Here is a 20,182-nt window from a genome sequence, read left to right on the forward strand (position 1 = left end):
TAGAGTGTAATTTTTTCCCCAGTAGGCTTTCATTTGGAAGAGTTAAACCCATATTGTGTCAATAGCAAGAATTACCTGTATCTTTAGCTAAAAGGTGGTGGTTAGGTGATTGATAATTAAAAAAAAAAATGAATATGAGCAAATCCTATTAGGTTAACCCAGGGTTTCTCAACTTGGCACTATTGACACTTAGGGCTGGACAGTTCTTTGTGGTTGGGAGTGGTTGTGTGCATGTCAGATGTTTAGCAGCATTCCTGGCCTCTACCCACTAGATGCCAGTAGCACCCCTCTAGTTTTGACAACCAAAAATGTCTCCAGATTGCTAAAGCCCCTTGGGGAGCAGTATTGCCCCTGGTTGAGAACCACTCGGTTAAACCCTGGGTAAAACTAAGTTTCTTTTTACTAGAGCCTCTTTTCACTTGAAAACTTTGTTTCCCATTAAAATGCAAAATCCTAATTGGCACTTTAAGCCTGATTATAGACAGCATGAAGGAACCTGTGAACCCTGAACAGAAGATCTAAGTTCGAGTCTACTGCTTGATAGCCATATGAAAAATAACATTTCCCTATTGAGACTTTTTGCCCTCTCTACCTTCCACTGCTCTTTTAATCAATATCTGTTAGCATTTTACTTTGGTAAAGTTTTCAGAGTCTCTTCATATAAGTTTATTGTTAAGATAACATCCCATTTTACAGAAGCTGAAACTATGTGATTTGCTTAGGCTTATATGGCTAATAAATGGTAAAAATCAGGACTGTGAACCAAGTCTTCTTTTTCCAGTACATGTTCTACCATAGCTGTCAGATGCTGACTGATAGGTAAAGCTTAATGAGTGACTATTTCCTTGAGTATGTTGCACTTAAATGCAGAATCTTAAACCAGAGTTATTAATGTATAATTGAAATATGAGAAGGCTGGGGAAGATGTCTCCTTTGGGAGTAAAACGGTTTTCCCGGTGGCTAATCTAAGGTTGGTTCTAAATCATAGCAGTTACTCCTGTCTATTTAAAGTTTGTAGACTAATTCAGGCCCTAGATATAGATAAACCTTGCACTATTAATTTTCATGAAGTATGTGAAAAGTGCTTTTGTGAGGATCATAACTTAAAGAAAAAAAATTCAGGACTGTTCTACTGCAAAAGCTCAATTCAGCCCCACGCTTTCTCCTTGAGACCATGTGATCACCCTGACTCCAAGGGTCTCCTCATTATGCCACATCTTATTTAATACATGGAAGATTCATGAGAAAGAATGGTTGTCAGGGAAAAGTGGCATGAAATTAAAGAAGGACCAGGTGTGTTTGGAAGCAATCAAGTAGCATTAAATACAAAATTAAAATGCCAGAGTCACAATATCTGTATGTATTTGTGGGCTCTTCTCCCACTTTTTAGTCCTTGTAGTTCAGTCTTTGTCTTGGGCCTAGAAGTTTAATGCATCAATATTTTGCCTTTTAGGTAGAGTGCGGAGCTTAAGTACATCACTTTGGTCATTGACACACTTGACAGCACTGCACCTAAATGACAATTACCTTAGTCGCATTCCACCTGATATTGCCAAGCTTCATAATCTGGTTTACCTGGATCTGTCATCCAATAAACTCAGAAGTTTACCAGCAGAACTAGGAAACATGGTGTCTCTCAGGTGAGGAAATATAAATGTGACTCACTGTATAAAATTCTAAATTTACCAAATAAGAATATTATGGGAGGTTACTCATCTTACAGTAGGATTTCCATATGTATATGAAGGTTAAATGATATAAATTGTCTAAGCAGAGTGCTTGAGTTGGGCTCCATTGAACGCTTCTTTTCCTTTCTTCCTTTAAATTTGGAGGTTTCTGGCTAGAAATGTGCTTGTATTACCAATTTCTTTTGACAGACTTGACGTGGGATAGGGCTAAAATACCTAAGTCTCGCTTTACAGTCAAGTGACAAATCTCATCAGAATTAATTGGGGCTAGACTAGTCTAGACTAATGAGAAATAATTGGGAAAATGATTTGCTTATAAGTAAAGCTTTTAGGAACATATCTATTTTATAAGGCAAGGTATACTTGTATATTACAACTCCTTAAGGAAATCTTAAAACCTGATAATAAATGGATTTATTTCTAGTCTTTCAGGATTCTTTAAGAATTTCTTCATAGGAGAAAATTTTATAGGAATCTTGAGACCTTGTATAAATGTTCCCAATGAAAACAAGGATTGCTTTTCTTCCTTATCTGCTGAATAGTAGTGTTAAAAAATTGCTATCACATGTTTAAAATTAAATATTTAATATCATTTAAAAATCTTGTTTTTTGCCATCCCCTTACTGTGTGTTTTTGTTGTTTTCTATACTTTTTAGTCATTTATTTTATACCTTTTGGTCATTAATTAATTACAGGGGCTGTTTATTTTTTCTGTAGTCTGCCCAAAATTTCACAATCATAAATCAGATCTTACCTGTGCTATCCTATTTATACTATCCTATGCTTTATTTTTAATGTTTATATTCTGTGTCAATGACTGTTGTATCTTGAAGTGATAATAGTTGTATTGTTATAAAAATTGATACAGGGAATTGGCTACTATAGTTAAATCCTGAAGTTTATTTTAAAAAGGTTACTTTTTTCTATGAATGAGACTAGGTTCAAGGATATCTGCTGTCTTTGGATCCATAAAATATGTGTCACTCTGATTTGCATCTGAGAGGCATTTGGGGTGAGAGAGAAAAGGGAGCATATTTAGCCTGAGAATGACATACAGTTCCTATACCTTTAACTTTAATCTGTGCTAGAGAATGAGTAAATTATAGAAACACTGTTAATAGTTGTGGCAGTTAACAACATTTTTGGATGAATGTAGAGAAATATACCCTGAATGTAGACATCACTCATGTTATGTTAGAAGGCAGGTTAAGAACAACGACTTGTTAGGTATTAATAAAGTTTGATATATTAAACTAAAACAGTTTTTTGTTTTGTTTTTTTTAAAAAAAACAGGGAATTGCTTTTAAATAACAATCTGTTACGGGTTTTGCCTTATGAACTTGGTCGGCTCTTCCAGCTACAAACTCTAGGTTTGAAAGGTGAGTGATTTTTAAAAAATGATAGCATTAGCGCTCAGGATTCAGGTTTTCTTAGCCTTTTAAAGACCATTTTGGTTACAATTAGGTCAGGTTTTAGTATAATTTTGAGAATGTAACTATACATTCCTCTTGAAAGAAAAGTGGTTCTTCTGTATCAAATTGAGCTTCATGATTTCAACAAGCTGCCATCATTTAACAAACTTGAATGGGGGAAATTTCGGGGTTTTTCGCTTTGTTTTGTTTTTATATTTTACTGAAATTTCTTGGAGGAGATAGTTTAAATTAACACTTAGCACTGTAGTTTCTTTCTCATTTAAAAAAAAAATTAAAAAACAATGATGTAACATAATAAATTTTAACCTCAGCCAGAATGTCTGGTTTTGATAGAGTAGATAGCATTGGCATATTAGATTTATAAGAGGGAAAAACATTACAGTAAAAATGAGCTATATCTAATAAGTGTAATTATTGTAAATAGTGTATTAATCCAAAATGCATGTTCCTCTGATGATACCATCTCAGTTTGGAATGAAAGTCATACTCAAATCACATAAATACTGAGATTTGTATATTTTTCTCTTATATCATAGCATAGGAAGAAGGGTTTATTTTGAATGCAGAGGACTAAATACAGATTTACTGTATTGGTTAAACATTTTCTGTGCTAATGAGGAGTGAACATTAATCAAAGCCTTATAAAGTATACACTTTCATATGTTTTATTTTCCTTCAAAGACTACTGAGTCTCATGAACGTGTTCTGTTTGCGTTTGCTTAAGTCATATAATGGAGCATTAAGAAAGAAGCTTGAATAAGAGTGGTAAGATTGCTGACATTATTTGTTGAAATGACAAAAGTGGTGTTAGGCTTCCTTATACAGTTAACCCTTCGTAAGTTGGATAATTATATGAATGGTCTAACTCTTGTGATTTTAGATTCTTTGTAGGAATTTGCTGATGCTTTTTATCGTGTATGAAGTAGACATACGGGGAATACTTTTTATCTAAAGTATTTTCTTGAGAATTAACCCAAGGCATTTGAAATTTAACTGTTGGGACATTTCACCTTATTCTCTATGTGCTAAATCTTATTCTTGTAAATGTAGCTGAAACAGCCATCCAGCTAGAGTTGGAATGGGGGCAGGTCTGTTCGTTTCTATTAAAAAGTATGGAATGGTTGTCATTTTTTATAATCTTAGATTTCAGAATTCACACTTTCATACTGATTATAATAAATTGTATATTTTTTGTCTCCAAGGATAACTATTGTTTCTTACTTTCAACATCAATCAGAACAGCTGTTTTCCTCCTCCTAATCTTGATGGAGAGCATGTCAATGACAAATGATTACCTTGGTATTGAACCCAGTTGGACTTACCCTTCATACCACAAAACTTTCCTGGAAAAGCAAATATTATATATCTTACTGTTTCATAACTCTACTCCATGTTATCTCATATAGAGACATGTTCTCAGAAAATTTATGCTTAGTATCAACTGAATGAATCTTTCTAATATCCTTTATCTCCTGGGTTCTTCATTCTGTTTTACTAGTTAAAATGTTAGTCTTCCAAACTACTGTCTTTGGTTGGACTTTGATTCTAGTGTCCCTTGTCTACTGATGATTCACATTTTTTAAAATCTCACTTTAGACTTTCAAATCAGGCGCCAGCTCTGCTTTACCAGCTGTAACTTAGCTTTGTCCGTGCCTATGGATAAATTCCTTTTCATTAAACTTCAATTTAAATTCAATATAAATACCTATCTGCAGCCTTTCCTCTTCTGTGAGAATCTGTTTTTCTGGCAGTGCTATTTTACGTTCAGGTGATCAGTACAGAAGAGCAAAGACCTTTTAGAAGTGAAAGAAAGCCAGAGCCGTCCCTGCCTTCTTTCAAAACTTTAAGGTGGTAAAAACAGGATTGATTTTATGAAGGAATTGAAGGAATAAAATGTTCCTAATGAATGGTAGCTTTATATTCTTAGGAAGGTAAAACTTGAAATAATTTCTTAATCAGTTTTAATAACCACATAGTGGTACTTTGTGTCCAAAGAAAGGGGGAGGGAGTAGAATGGAGCACTTAAAATAGCACTTTGATATATTTAAAAGAAACAATGAAAATGGATTGCCTCTAAGATTCCATTTTGTCTTGAAACTAGAAAAAGGAGTGCCTTTCTTACATTTCCTGTCTTCCTCTGAAACACAGACACTGAAATTTTGATAATGAATTAGATCTTCCTGGCTCAACAAGTTAATTTTTAGAAATGCTATTTTGAGACTTGAGGAGTATGTGTGGTTGGTGGGGTATTTGAAGAGTTAGGATAGGAAGGCCAATTTAAAAACTACAAACATGGCCAGTCCAGGAAGTTGGAAATGTTCTTTTAAGTCACTTAAAAGAAAAATCCAAACTCTATTAGTTTTATGGAAGAAAAGGTGTAAGTGAAAGCAATTCTCATATAGTTATTTTTAAATAATTTAGAATTCATGTCCTAAGGTATAAAGCAATACTTTCTCTGACATATGGGCCAAACAATTGCCCTCAGGCATTAAACATTGATGTCCCCAAATAATAAAAACTTTAGAACGTCAATAATTGTGAAGATTTCTAGCTTCCTTCTAAGAATTACCTATCTCCCTTAAAATAAAATGGACCATGGCAGTTGAAGATTCTTTTACTATGTAAACTTTTTAATTCATGAAATATATCATAATATACAAAGAGTAACATTTTAAAGAAAATAATAAAATAAATAACTACACACCCATTATCTAACGTTTTCAGTACCTTTTTAAAAAATGCATTTAAAAATCCGATTGCCACTCATATAGGAGGCAAAGTACTTTCTTCTGTATTATATAATGAGCTTCTGGAAATCAGTAAATAAAAGATAGTCTATTAGAGAGCATATTAATAATTCATATAAGAGGATTTACAGATGGCTCTAAAATTAGAAAGTTGATCAACCTTATATAGTAATAACAATGCAAATTGAAGCTATACTCAATTTTTACCTATCAGATTGGATGAATTCCAAAAATTTGATAAAATAACTGTTGGTGAGATTATTGGGAAATAGGCACAATCAAACCTAGTTGGTGTAGATCCCCTGTATCTTTTAGGTTGCCTTTGTGCCTTTTCTTGATTACATCTTCATCACTTCTCCCAGAGGTTATTACTGTCCTAAATTCAGTTAGTTTTCTTTCTGTCATCCAACAGGTATTGATGAGCACATACTATGTGCCAGATACTGAGCTTATATATGTATCTGTTAAGGGTGTTTTAACCTTTATATAAATGGAATCCTACTGAATGTAATTTTCTGTGACTTGGTTTTATTTGACTTTATGTATTTACGATTCATACATTCATGCACGCGTGTAATTGTAGTTCGTCTGTTTCATTGCTGTGTTGTATTCTGTTATATGAATATGCTGTAATTCATTCATTCTACTATAGATATTTAGATTGTTTCCACCTTTTTTTGACTACTATAAGCAATGTAGCCATGAACATTCTTGTACATGTCTCCTGATAGAGTTCCTAGGAATGGAATTGTTGGGTTATAGAAAGAAACTTTATACATTCTTAGCTTTATTAGGTAATGCCATAATATTTTACAAAGTAGCTGTACTAAAATATACTCCCCAAAGTAATACAGTTGCCATTTTTCTGTCTTCTTCCCAACACTTACTTAGTATTGTCAGATTTTTAAAGTTTTGCCAATTATTAAGTGTGAAACAGTTTCTAGTTCTACTCTTAATTTACATTTTCCTAATTGATAATAAAACTGAGAATCTTTTCATATATGTATTGGCCACGTTTCTTCTCTGAAATTGCTGTTGATATCTTTTGCTTATTTTCACTTGGAATTTTTAACTTTTATCTATTCTGTATTGTAAATGTCTTCTTCCACTCTGGCTTTTCTTTCTGTTTTCTTTGTTGGTATTGTTCAATGAATAGATTTGATTTTTTTTATTGTAGTTGAATTTAAAAGTCTTTTCTTTTGTGACTAGTGCATCTTATGTTTTATTAAAGAAATCCTGCCCTACCCCAGTCAAAAATACTTTTTCTATATTATCTCTTAAAAGTTGTTGTAAAGTTTTGCTTTTCATAGTTAATTCTTTCATTCATTTGGAGTTGATATTTTAACATGGTATGAGAGGTCTAATTTTGGGAGGGATCTCATTTTGTCTTTTCCTTGTGAATAACCAGTTGTCTCAACATCATTTAGTGACTAGTTTTTCCCTTTTCCCACTGATCAGCAAAGTCACCTCTCTCATATATCAGCAATGTGTAGTAGGCCTGTTTTGGGATCTCCATTCTCTGTACCCAGTAGTCAGTTTGTCTAACCTTGCACTGATTACTACCTTGTCATAATTGTTACTATGGCTTTATATTAAGATTTGATATCTCTTTTGGGAAGTCCCTTTACATTTTACTTTTGCAATGTCTTGGCAGTTTGGGTGCCTTGAATCTTCCTCATACATAAGAAACAGCTTGTTAAGTTTCACAAAAAATGCTATTCGGACTTTGGAACTGCATTGAATGTCTGGATCAATTTAAGAAAAATTGACATGTTAATTATATTGAGTCTTCCTATCCATGAATTTGTGCATTCTCTCCATTTATTTAGATCTTATTTAATGTCTTTGAATAAAATTTTATAACTTTCTGCACACTGTTCAGGCATATCTTCTGTAGATTTGTTTCTAGATACTTTATAAGTTTTTTTGTTCCTCTTAGAAACCATGTCTTTTTTAAGTTGCTTTTTCTGCCTGTTTGCTGTTGGGGTATACGAATTACCATTAAAAAGAAAAAAGATCTTACAGTAAGCCTTCTTGGCTAAATTCTCATTCTTCCTAAAAGTTTGTCTACAAATTCTTTAGGTATTGTATGCAGATAATGATTTCATCTGCTGATAAAGACTTTGTTCCTTTCAAATTCTTATAATTTCTTTTCCTTATTGTAATGTACTGGCGTGTTTAATACAATATTGCATTAATACTGGGCATGCTTCTAATCCCAATTTTAAAGGAAATGTTTCTGATATTTTTCCATTAAGAATATTTGCTCTATATTTTTGGTAAAAAGTTTTTAGGTTCTAGAAGTTTCCTTCTATTTCTACTTCGCTAATCCTTATTCGGGTGCTGAATTTTATTAAATGCTTTTCTTCATCTATTGAGATGATTACATTATTTTCTCATTTCATATATTGAAGTGGTAAATTATATGTAAGCATCCCCCCAACCTGCCCCTTTAAACCACACTTGCATTCCTGAGGTAAACCCAACTTGGTGCTTTTATACACTGCTGGATTTATTTTGATAGTGTTTGTCAAGAACTGTTAAGGCTCTGAGATTTTACCCTATTACAAGCTAATAAGTTAGCCAATTATTGTTTCATGGATAATGGTAGAAGACATGAGGCTCTTGGGTCAGAGACAAAGAACATTATCACTCAAGCAACAAGGTGGACCCAGACACATGCTGTATACACAAAGAGTTTGCATTGCAATTGAGTAATCTAAGTCCAAAGGTGCAGCACTTTTCAAGCAAGCAGCAAATATTGTAGCTAGCTGCAAAAAACCCAAAACAAAACAACTAGTCCTGCTTCTCCAAGGGTACAAAGAGTTATATGGAAGTATTGCTCTGGTTGCCTTTACCTGTTTAGTTCCCTATTTAACTAGCTATAGAAACTGCTCAGTATCAAGAGACAGATAAGTTTCAGAATCTGTTGCACTCACAAAGAATGAAGGGGGGAAGCACAGGGACCCTGACGGACTGCCTTTCACATTAACTTTTTAAAGGAATTTTTCATGTATGTTCATGAATAAGATAGACATGTGTTCTTACTGTTCTTACTCAATTTTCTCAAAGAGTTTGTATAATATTGAATTAATCTGTTCCTTGAAATTTTGGTGGAACAAGACTATAAAACTACCATTGCCTGGTGGAACTATCACCTCAGTGTATTTGTAGTGATAAGAATTATTGAGTCTTCTAATTGCTGAAGAGTCAGTTTTTTTGGACTGTATCTGTAATATTGGAATTTTTCAACTTTTTAAAGTTTTCAGATTTGCATAAAAATGTTCATAATATTCTCTTGATATATTTTTAGACTGTTTTGTTTATATTACCCCCTTCTTCATTAGTAAGATTATTTGTGCTTTCTATCTATTTTTCTGATTTAGTCTCCCCAGGGATTTGTTGGTTACGTTCTTTTCAGTGAGTCAATATTGGCTTTTATTTTTTAAAAACTGGTTTGTTTCTGTTTTTCTTTATTCTGTTTTGTTTGGATTTATTATAGTTTTTTTCCTTTTTTCTCTTTTTAAGTTGGATATATGGCTTATTCATATTTAGATTTCCTTATTTTCAAATAAATATAAGCAGTTAAGACGATAAATTTTTTTGGCAAGACTATAAATTTATTTGGCATCCCATGATTTTGATATGAAATATTCTCATCATTTTTGCCTAAGTATTATTAATATAGGTTATCATATCTTCTTTGACTCATCAGTTATTTAAAATTTCCATGCACATGTGATTTTAAATTTACCTTTCTTTATTGTTAACTTTAAACTTAATTGCATTATAGGCAGTTAGGGTAACCTGTATGAACCAGTTCTTTTACATTTGTTGATTCCTGCTTTATGGGCTAGTATGTGATCAATTTTTATAAATGTTTTACTGCATCTGAAAAGAGTATTGTTTCTCTAATTGTTAGGTACAGATCTATATGTTTCTCCATTAGATCAAATTTGTTAGCTGTGTTCCTCATATTTGCTGTATCTTTATAAATTTTTGACTGTTTGCTCTTTTAATAATTAAGGTATATATGCTAAAATTTCCATTTAAATGCTGAATTTGTTCATTTCCCCATGTACTTCAGTCAGCTTTTGCTTATAGCCTTTGAGTTTATTTTATTAAGTATACCAACTATGCCTATATATTGCTATACCTTCTGGTAAATTGAACCTGATATTAGGTCATGAGCCTCCTGTTAGGGTTTTCATCTTACAGTCTTTTTTGTCTCATATTATAGCTATGCAAGTTTTCTTTTGGTTAATGTTTGTATAATACATCTTTTCTCCTTTGTTTACTTTCAACCTTTCTGTGTACTTATGCTTAGGTGTGTCTCTTACAAAAAGTATATAACTGGTCTTTGTTTTTAATCCAGTCTGACTATTTTAATGTGTGGGTTCAGACCAATTGCCTTACCTCTATTGCAATTATTGATATTTTTGTCTGGTTGCCATCCTACTTTTCGATTCCATTCTTTGTGTGATTTTTTGTTTTCTTTTTGCCTTTCTAAAAACAGATTTTTTTTCCCCCTTGTTTGTTTCTTGATCTATATACTTCTGTTGGTGTGGGATTTGTACATTCTATTTCTGGACTCTCAGTGGTCACTCTTGAAATTATACCTTGAATATATTTTTGAAAAATTAAATTTTTAGCAACTTTTTTACTGAAATATATGTATATAGTAAAATTGACCTCTTTGTTGACAGACATTCACATTTGGTGAATGTTGACAGATGTATGCAGTTGCATAACCACCACTACAATTGAGAAATAGAACTGTTCTATCACCCTCCAAAATTCATTTGTGTTCATTGAAGTCAATACCTTATGCCACTCTTAGCCCTTGGCAACTACTTTTCCAGAATGTCATATATGGAAACATAGTATGTAGCCTTTTGAGTCTGGATTCTTTCATTTAACATAATGTATTTGAGGTTCATCCATCTTGTTGTGTATTTCAGTAGCTCATTTCTGTTGCTGAGTAGTATCCAATTGTGTGGATATACCACCGATTTTTATCTGTTCACAAGTTGAAGGACATTTGGGTTGTTTCCAGTTATGAGTGATTAGGAATAAAGGCACTGTAAACATTTGTATAGATTTCTGTGTGAAGTAAGTTTTATTTTACTTGGGTAAATACCTAGGACTGGAACTGCCAGGTGGTATGGTAAGTGTATGTTGAACTTCATAAGAAACTGCCAGACTGTTTGTGTGATAATCCAACACAGTGGATTTATCATTTTGTATTCCTGCCAAAAATATGAGTGAGTTTTAGTTGGCTCTGCATCCTTGTCAGTACTTCTTGGTATTATCAATTTTTTGGTAAATTTTTCATTCTAGTAGGATGTAATATCTCATTGTGGTTTAGCTTGTCATTTCTCTAATGAGTAATTATACTTTTCATGTGTTTATTTGCCATCTGTATGTCTTCATTGGTGAAGGAAGTGTTTATTCACATATTTTGCCTAGTTTTATTATTGAGTTGCTTTTTTTCTAATTACTGAGATTTTGAGAGTTTACTATATGTTTTGGATTCAAGTCCTTTTTAAAGTATGTTTTGCAGATATTTTCTCCCAATCTGTGGCTTGTATGTTTATTTTCTTTACAGGGCCTTTCAAAGAGCAATTTTCCATTTCGATGCGGTCCCATTTATCACTTGTTTTCATCTATGGATTATGTCTTTGGTGTATTTACCAAATACACCAAAGATGTATTTACCTCACCCAAGTACATCTAAGATGTATTTACCTCACCCAAGTACATGAAGATTTTCTTCTAGAAATTTTATAATTAGGTTTTTCATATAGGTCTGGGGTCTGTTTTAAGTTAATTTTTGTAAGTATGGTGCAAAGTTTGTTCTTTTGCATATGTACATCCAGTCATTACAGCACTATTTGTTGAAAAGATTATGCTTTCCATGTGGATTTTCTTGTAACTTTGTCAAAATTCATTAGACCCAAATTTATGTGGGTGGGTCTACCGCTAGATATATAATCTGTCCACTGATCTATGCCAATACCAAAATGTTTGATTGCTGCAGCTTTGTGGTAAGCCCTGAGATTATATAGTATGTGTTCTCCAACTCTGTAGTTATTTTCAAAATTGCGTTGACACCTCTAAATGCTTTGCATTTCCGTATAAGTTTTAGAATCAGATTATGATTTTTGCAAAATACCCTGCTAGAATTTTTATTTGAATTGTATTGAATATGTAGATCAGTTTGGAGTTAGAATCAGTATGTTAATCTTGAGACTTAATACTGAGTCTTCCAATCTATGAATACAGTGTACCTCTCTATTTACGCAGGTCTTCTTTATTTTTTTGATGTTTTGTAGTTTTCAGCATGCAGATCTTGCAAATATTTTGCTAGATTTATATATTGTTGTTGGATTTGCTACTTACTTGATATTCGATTCTATTGTAAATGATACTACTTTTAAAAGTTCCAGTTACCCATTGATATTTTATAGAATTAAAACACAATTCATTTAAAAGTATATTGACCTTATCCCTTACAACATTAGTAAACTTATTACTTCTAGGAACTTTTACAACCTTTTAATCTGTGAATAGAGACCTTTTCATTTCTTCCTTTCCTTATTTTTTGCCTTATCACACTGGCAAGGACAATATTAAATAGAAGTGATGACAGTGCATGTCCTTGCCCTGTTCTTAACTTTAGGGAGAAGGCGTTCAGTCTTTCACCATGAATTATATCAACTGCAAGTTTTTTGGTAGATGCTCTTTCAGGTTAAATAAATTTTCCTTCTATTTCTTCACTTTTGCTGAGGATTTTTGTCATTGATGCAAGTTGAATTTGGTCAGATACTTTCTCTGCAACTGTTGAAATGATCATAACTTTTCTTCTTTACTTTGTTTATATGCTGAATTACGTTGGTGGTTTTTCAATAATAATCAGACTTCTATCAAGAGGTAGAACTCACCTTCTATTCCCATTTTAAATACCACTTAGCCATAATGTATTTTGTTTTTAATATATTACTGGATTTGACTTGCTAGTATTTTGTTGAGGATTTATACATTTATGATTGTAAGGCATTCTGTAGTTTTTTTTTTTTTTTTACAATGTTTTTGTCTAGCTTGATAAGGATACTACTGACTTCGTAAAATGAGTTGGAAACTGTTACTAACACTTCTATTTTCTTGAAGCATTTCCATTTGTATTATTTCTTTCTTATACTATTGGTAGTATTTTCCAGTAAAACTCTATGGGCCTGAAATTTTCTTTGTTGAAAAGTTTTTAACTACTAATTCAGTTTCTTTCATTGATACAAGACTTTGAGGTTATCCCTGTCTTAGTGTAGCTACTTCAGCTCTCTTTTGGTTACTGTTTGCATGTCATACCTTTTTCTGTGCTTTTACTTTCTATTTATGTCTTTGTTCTATAGTGTCTCTCTTCTGGATAACATATAATGAATCATGTTTAATTATTCATTCTGCTAATCTCTGCTTTTTAATCAGAGTTTAATCCACTTACATTTAATGTATTTGCTGATAAAGTAGGATTCATGTCAGTCATTTTGCTGTTTGTTTTCTGTATGTGTTATGTCCTTTTTGTTCCACTGTTCCTCAATTAATGCCTTCTCTTGTGCTAAATGGATATTTTCCAGTGTACAGTTTAATTCCCTTGTTTCTTTTACTGTGTTACTTTGAGTTATTTTCTTAGTGGTTACCCTGAGGATTACAATTAACATCTTAGTTTACAGCAATCTAATTTGGATCAATGGCAATTTAGTTTCAATAATATAAAAGAACTTTGCACCTGTAACTCCATTCACTTCTCTTTTATGCTGTTATCATTACAAATATCATCTTTTTACATTGTGTGCCCATCGACATAGATATAAAATTATTGCTGTATGCAGTTATCTCATATCAGGAAAAAAAATTAAAAACAAAAATTACATTTATACTGTCTTTTATATGTGCTATGTAGAGTACCTTTACTGGTACTCTTGATTTTTCATATGGATTCAAGTTACTGTCCTGTGTCCTTTCATTTCAGTTAGAGGAATCTCTTTAGTATTTCCTGTAGGGTTGGTCTGCTAGTGAGAAACTCTGTTTGTTTATTTGGGAATGTCTTACTATCCCCTTTATTTTTGAAGGATATTTTTGCTGGATATAGAATTCCTGGTTGATAGTTTTTTTTGGGGGGGGGGGTTTTCCCCTTTCAGTACTTTGAATATGTTATTCTACTGCCTTTTGGCCTCCATGGTTTCTGATGAGAAACCAGCTGTTAATCTTATTTTGAGGATCTGTATACCATGTGTCACTTCTGTCTTAGAGCTTTCAAGATTCTCTTTCTGTCTTTGACTTTGCACAGTTTTATTATAATTTGTCCAGGAGTAGATCTCACTTACATTTTATTTTACTTGGAGTTTATTGAGCTTCTTCTATTAATGCTTTTCTTTAAATTTGGGATCTTTTGACCATTTTTTCTTTACATTTTTTTCCTGTTCTTTTTTCTCCTCCTCTTCTGGGACTCCCATTTTGCATATGTTGGTACACTTGTTGTCTGATAGATCTCTGAGCTCTGTTAATTTTTCTTCATTCTTTTTTCTTTTCTTCAGACTGTGTAACTTCAACTAACCTCTCTTCAGGGTCACAGATCTTTTCTTCTACCTGTTCAATACTGCTCTTGAGCCCTTCTAGTGATTTTGTTTTGTTTTGTTTTATAATTTCTATTTGGTTCCTTTTTATAATTTCTGTTTCTATTTTGATATTCTCTGTTTGGTGAGATATCATTCTCATACTTCATTTTAATTCTTTAGACATGGTTTTCTTCAGCTCTTTAAGCATATTAAAATAGTGGATTTTCAAAGTGTTTTCTGTTAAGTCCTTGGGTACAATTTTTATTTTTCTTAGGGACAGTTTTTATTGATGGCTCGTCTCCCTTAGTATGGGACATACTCTCTTGTTTCTTTGTATGTTTCATAGGTTTTTTTTGTTAAGAACTGGACATTTAAAATAATGCAGCAACTTTGGAATTAGACTCTCTCCCTTTCCCAGGGTTGTCTGTTGCTGCTGCTTGTTTTATTTGTTGTTTGTTGCTTTAGTGACTTTTCAGAACTAATTCTGTAAATTTTGTATGCTTTGTCATGTGTGGCCATTGAAGTCTTTTTATTCAGTTTATGGTCAGCTAATGGTTGGACAGAGATTTCCTTAACTGCCTGTAACCAGTAAGTCTCCCACTCCTGGCCAAGTGGCTCGGTGTGTGTTTTGGGGCTCACCTTCATTACTCAGCCAAGAAGTTTATAACTCTGCCTTGTCCTTCACTTCCTTCATTGCAAAGCCTCAGGGTCAGACAGAGGTGAGAACTTAGGCTATTTTTAGGTCTTTCCTGAGCATGTGCGTAGGCCTCCATGTCCATATGACCTTCTAGAGTCCCAGGAGTATGTCAGAGCTTTTTGGAGCACGTACTGACATCTCATTCCCAAGTTTTTCCTTTTAAGCTTTTTGGTTAGTCTGTTGTTTGCCCCAACTGTTTCCATGACCTTGGACACCTACAAATTTAAACCATTTGCCAGTAATAGTTTCCTCCTTCTCCTCTAGGAAGAAGTCTTATAACACTATGCAAGAGTAGAGGAACCACCACACAGGTCAAATAATGACTAGTGTTTGGGAATGAGGCTTTGAGAGTGCTCCAGCTCAGTTTTGGTTGCTCCAAAGTGGCTGCCAAGCTGCCCTGGCAATGAGGGACCAGGAGAAGGTTTAAAACTCCACAAATCACTGTCCTTTTTTCTTGACCCCCTGGGTTGCCGTAATCATTTAGTTAATTTCCAGAGTTCTGAAATAGTTGAGTCTGCAATTTTTGCTAGCTTTTTTGGTTTTTGATACTGCTTTTGTGGAGGGGCGAAATTTTGGAGTTCTTCTCTGCCGTTTTTGCTGTTCTCTATCCATTTCTTTTTGAGGTGTGGTAGTTTCTGTCTTAGAAGGAACTTATTCATTTCTTCTAAGTTGTTGAATTTATGCACATAAATAGTTTTTAATATTCTCTATCCTTTTAATGTCTCAAGGGCTGTTCCGTCTTTCATTCTTGATGTTTATAGTTTGTGTCTTTTTGTCCTGGTCAAAGAGAGGTTTGTCAATTTTATTGCCTCTTTCAAAGAACCATCTTTTGGGTTCAGTAGGAATCTGTTGTTTTCCTATCTTAGATTTTATAGATTTTGGCTCTTTATTAGTTCCTTCCTTTTGGTTTCTTTGGGGGTGTATTTGCTCTTCTTTTTTTAGATTCTTAATATGGAGGTTAGGTCACTGATTTTAGATTTTTCTTTTCTCATATAAGCATTTGATGCTATAAATTTTCCTCTAAACACTGATTTAGTTGTATCAAAGTACTTGGGGATTTTCCAGATGTCTGTCTGTTGTCGATTTCTAGTTTTGTTATGGTCAGATAGTATGCTTTGTGTGATTTCATTTCATTTAAATATGTTATAGTTTGTTTCCTGGCCCAAAGTATGGTCTCTCTTGGTGAATATTCATGTGTACTCGAAAAGAATGTATATCTTCTTGTGTTTGAGTAGAGTATTATATAGATATCAGTTAGTTGTTTGACAGTGTTGTTAGGGTCTTCTTCATTTTTATTGATTTTCTGTCTACTTTTTATATTGGTGACTGGCAGAGGAGTATTAAAGTCTCAAGTACCATCTTGCAACTCTTTAGAGATATTATTCTACTGTATTGTTACTGTTACTGTACTGTATTCTGTTGTTGTTAATGAATTTTGTTGGCATTCTCATATTTTTTTCTTTAGAAGTAATTGATCCTTTTTCCCTATCTGGTTTTAAAGTCTGGTATTTGCCATTGGCATTCTCTAGTTTGCAGTACAACGTAAAATGAAAGTTTTCGTAAACTTCTTTGTATATATTGTGCTTCTTGTATAAGTTTATTCAATTTTTAAAAAGTTAGCTTTTGAAAGTTTGCAGCCTTTTTCTTTTTGAATATTGCCTCTCTCATTTCTCCTCTTTCTCTAATCTCCTTCTGGCTAGGAGTTAGAATGTGTTTACTGTTTATTCCATCTGTGTGTCAGAATCTAAAATTTCCTCTCATGTCCTTGTTTTTGTCGCTTCTGTTATCCTTGGGTTTTCCCAGAGACTCTTTAACTAGGGTCTGAGACTTGCAGTTCTTGAGCTCTAACCCTTTGTTACATAGGAGCTCTGTTGATGTGATAAAGTGTGAAGGAGAAGAAGAGTCCTCTAGTCCTATGATTAGGTCTCAGTCTTTTGGTGAGTCTGAGTTGGGTATCCTCCCTCCCCACACGCTAGAGGGGGCTGGAGTGGGATAAGAGAAATATTGGGTTGGTTAGGCTTTGGTAAAACCCCACTTGGTTATACTTTGGTAAAATGGTTTCCCTTGTGGGCAGAATTGGTTAAGGAGAACATTACTTTCCCTCTCCCCTAACAGAAGCACAAGGGGTTTTTTTTCCAGTCTTTATAGTGAGAACCCAGTAGGACCCCGGGGAGTAAAATGCAGCAAAGTATAGGGCCCTGCTTGTGTTCAGGACAGCAGTTTGCCCTGTGACCTCAGTTGTGGAGGTGAGAGTGACAACTTCCAGTCTCTTTACATGTCGGACCAGAAACCAAATTACTGTTCTCTCTTTCTAGAGTTCCAGTTCAACGTATATTAAGATTTCTTGTTCTAACTCCCATATTTTTATTGTCTCATATTTTACATTTTCTTGATGCTCAGTGATGCATTCTGGGTAATTTCTTTGAATATGGTTTTCCTGTTCACTTACTTTATTTTCAGCTGTATGTCATCTACTGCCTAACTCACTCATGGTTTTTTCCCCTAGTACTTTACTGAGTTATAATTACATACAGTAAAATACCCAAATACTTAAGTATGCTGCTTGACTAATTTTGACAAACGTAACTGCCTAACTCAAGATGTAGAACATTTCCATCAACCCAGGAAGTTTCTTTTTCCCACTTTCAAGTCAGTTGGAAGCTGCTAACCAGATTTTCACCATAGTTGTACTATTTTACACTTTCACCAGCAACTTCTGAGAGTTCCAGGTACTTCACATTCTTTCTAACCACTTCGTTGGTCATTGCGTTTTAATTTTAGCTATTCTGATTGGTGTGTGTTATATTGAAGATTTTGTTTTAATAGTTAGAAACTTCATTTCTGAAACTTCTACAATTTTTATTTTTTCAAATCTGTTTGCTAGACTATTTTTGCATGCTTGTCTTAATAAATACCGCCTTTATTTCTTAAAAGAATATATAGACTGTTAACAGTAGTTAGTTTTTTGAAATTTGATATATCTGTACTCTCAGTATTCAGATAACCCCTGATCACTGTCATAAAAAAAATTCTTATTTCCCTCTACATTTCATTAACTCATCTTGGTAATGATAGGTTTTCTTTTCACTTGAAATACCTTCCTTTTCTCCATGTGTAGTATAAATATTCTAACTAGGAAGACCCTCCTTTTTTATGATATCACTCGTTCTTTCTCATACAAGGCTGTTTTTCTTTCAGTTAGAGTATTATCTTCAAAGATAAATGTAGAACCTATGGGTTACTTAAGGGTGCCAAGTTTTGATATTACTTCAGAACTGACCAAGATTAATATGTGTATGTGTGTGTGTGTGTGTATGTATGTATGTATGTATGTATATATGTGATTTTGACACACCCAAATTATAGGTATACAGTATAAACTGAAATCTGGAAAGAAATAATTCTTTTGAAGTTTTTCTTTATGACTTTATCAACAAAGAGTATTTAATTCTATGATTTCTTTAAATTTATGTAACAGATTAAGTACAGTAAACTTCACTTTAGAAAATTAGTATTTTGTTTTATAGTGTACATTTGTTTTGTCTTCCAATTGTAACTCTTACAGATTTTATTTTTCTCTTCGTCTTTAGGCAATCCTTTATCACAGGATATTCTCAATTTATACCAGGACCCAGATGGAACCCGAAAGCTACTGAACTTCATGCTTGACAATCTTGCAGGTAAATATTAAACTCTACAGATATTACCGTTAGCTAATAGATCACATGTTGCTTAAGAGCTTCTGACCATTTATTTTTTAGTTGTTGTTATTATTATTTTTAAAAATTTTTATTGTAGGCATCTGACCATTTTTTTATAACTGCTTATAGGATTGAAGTTTCTGGCGTTAGTATATTCCATGGTAGTGGGACATTCTTCTTTTCACATACTGAGTGCTTTATGTTAGGATCATTAGTTACATTATCTTGTTGAATCTTTTTAGGAACATAGGAGGTAGGAATTTTTACTGGCATTATACAGATGCAAATTCTGAGATTCAGAGAATAAAGTATTACCTAAGTACACAGCTGATTAATGCCAGAGCTGTGAACTCAAGATTGTCTTGCTCTTAATCACAAAGATACATAGTTATCAATTGTTTGAATTTGATGCAGAATGTTTGGAACCCACACATTGTGCACATTTTTCATGAATGAAATGACTTGTTTGATTCACTACACATCTGTGGAAATTTTGAAAGCAAGATTTTAATTAAGAACACCAGATTTATCTGATCAAAATAGTGATATTCTAGATGAAAAATTTTTAATGTAAGAAAGCTGTTAAGTATTTGACTTAAAACTTTTTTGTTTGTTTAAACACTCAAAATACATTTAAAAGAATGGAGATGCTATTAAATTCAGATATTTTTCTTGGAATAATGCCTTTCTAAAACACAGAATCTTGTAACAGAGCTAGAGAAATCTAGATCCCAGCATAGAGGCCATCATCACAATATTTTGGCTGTTCTCTTTTTAATTGTATCATAGAAGACACCCACCTACATACAAAATTAAAAAAAAAATCGTAAGATTTACAATAAGGTGAAGTCAAATTAATGTTATTTAAAAGTTTTTTGGTTGATTGATGAGAGAGAGATAACAAACTTATTAGAGAAGTCCTTTTAGTAAGAAATTAAGAATATGTGGCTGTTAAGTTGTATACAAAGCATGTGTATGTTATTTCCTTGTTGTTTAAAAATTAAGTATCTCTTGTCTCTATGGATATAGCCTGTTGACCCAGCCATATGGCATGTGTGGTGTGTGTGTGTAATTTTTAAGGAGTTTTTCACGTGTTTTAGATATAAGCTGTTTGTTGATACATATGTTGCAAATACCTTTTCTGGTGCTCTTGTTGCTTTTTCATTCTCTTAATTTGTCTCTTGATGAATAGAAAAAATTTAACATACTCTGCTTTATTGATCTTTCTAGTGTGGTACTGCTTTTGTGTTCTCTTTAAGAATTTTTCTCTACCTCAAGCTCATGAATGTATTCTCCTATGTTAG

General features: G+C 33.1%; 1 protein-coding gene across 9 annotated transcripts in view; it reads left to right on the forward strand.

Annotated features, from left to right (window-relative positions):
- The window catches only part of CNOT6L (CCR4-NOT transcription complex subunit 6 like), a 363,313-nt gene that overhangs the window by 51,966 nt on the left and 291,165 nt on the right, over positions 1 to 20,182 (forward strand). For all 9 annotated transcript variants that reach the window (XR_009503290.1, XR_009503291.1, XR_009503292.1 and 6 more), the window contains exons 3-5: positions 1,454 to 1,640; positions 2,982 to 3,067; positions 18,768 to 18,857. Coding sequence is in view for 6 of the 9 variants with exons in the window: in XM_059922801.1 (XP_059778784.1) it covers positions 1,454 to 1,640; positions 2,982 to 3,067; positions 18,768 to 18,857 (363 nt within the window). In the remaining 3 variants the exon portion in view is untranslated. The remainder of the gene's footprint in view (positions 1 to 1,453; positions 1,641 to 2,981; positions 3,068 to 18,767; positions 18,858 to 20,182) is intronic.

This window comes from Balaenoptera ricei, chromosome 5 (genome assembly GCF_028023285.1).
Source record: "Balaenoptera ricei isolate mBalRic1 chromosome 5, mBalRic1.hap2, whole genome shotgun sequence".
NCBI lineage: Eukaryota > Metazoa > Chordata > Mammalia > Artiodactyla > Balaenopteridae > Balaenoptera > Balaenoptera ricei.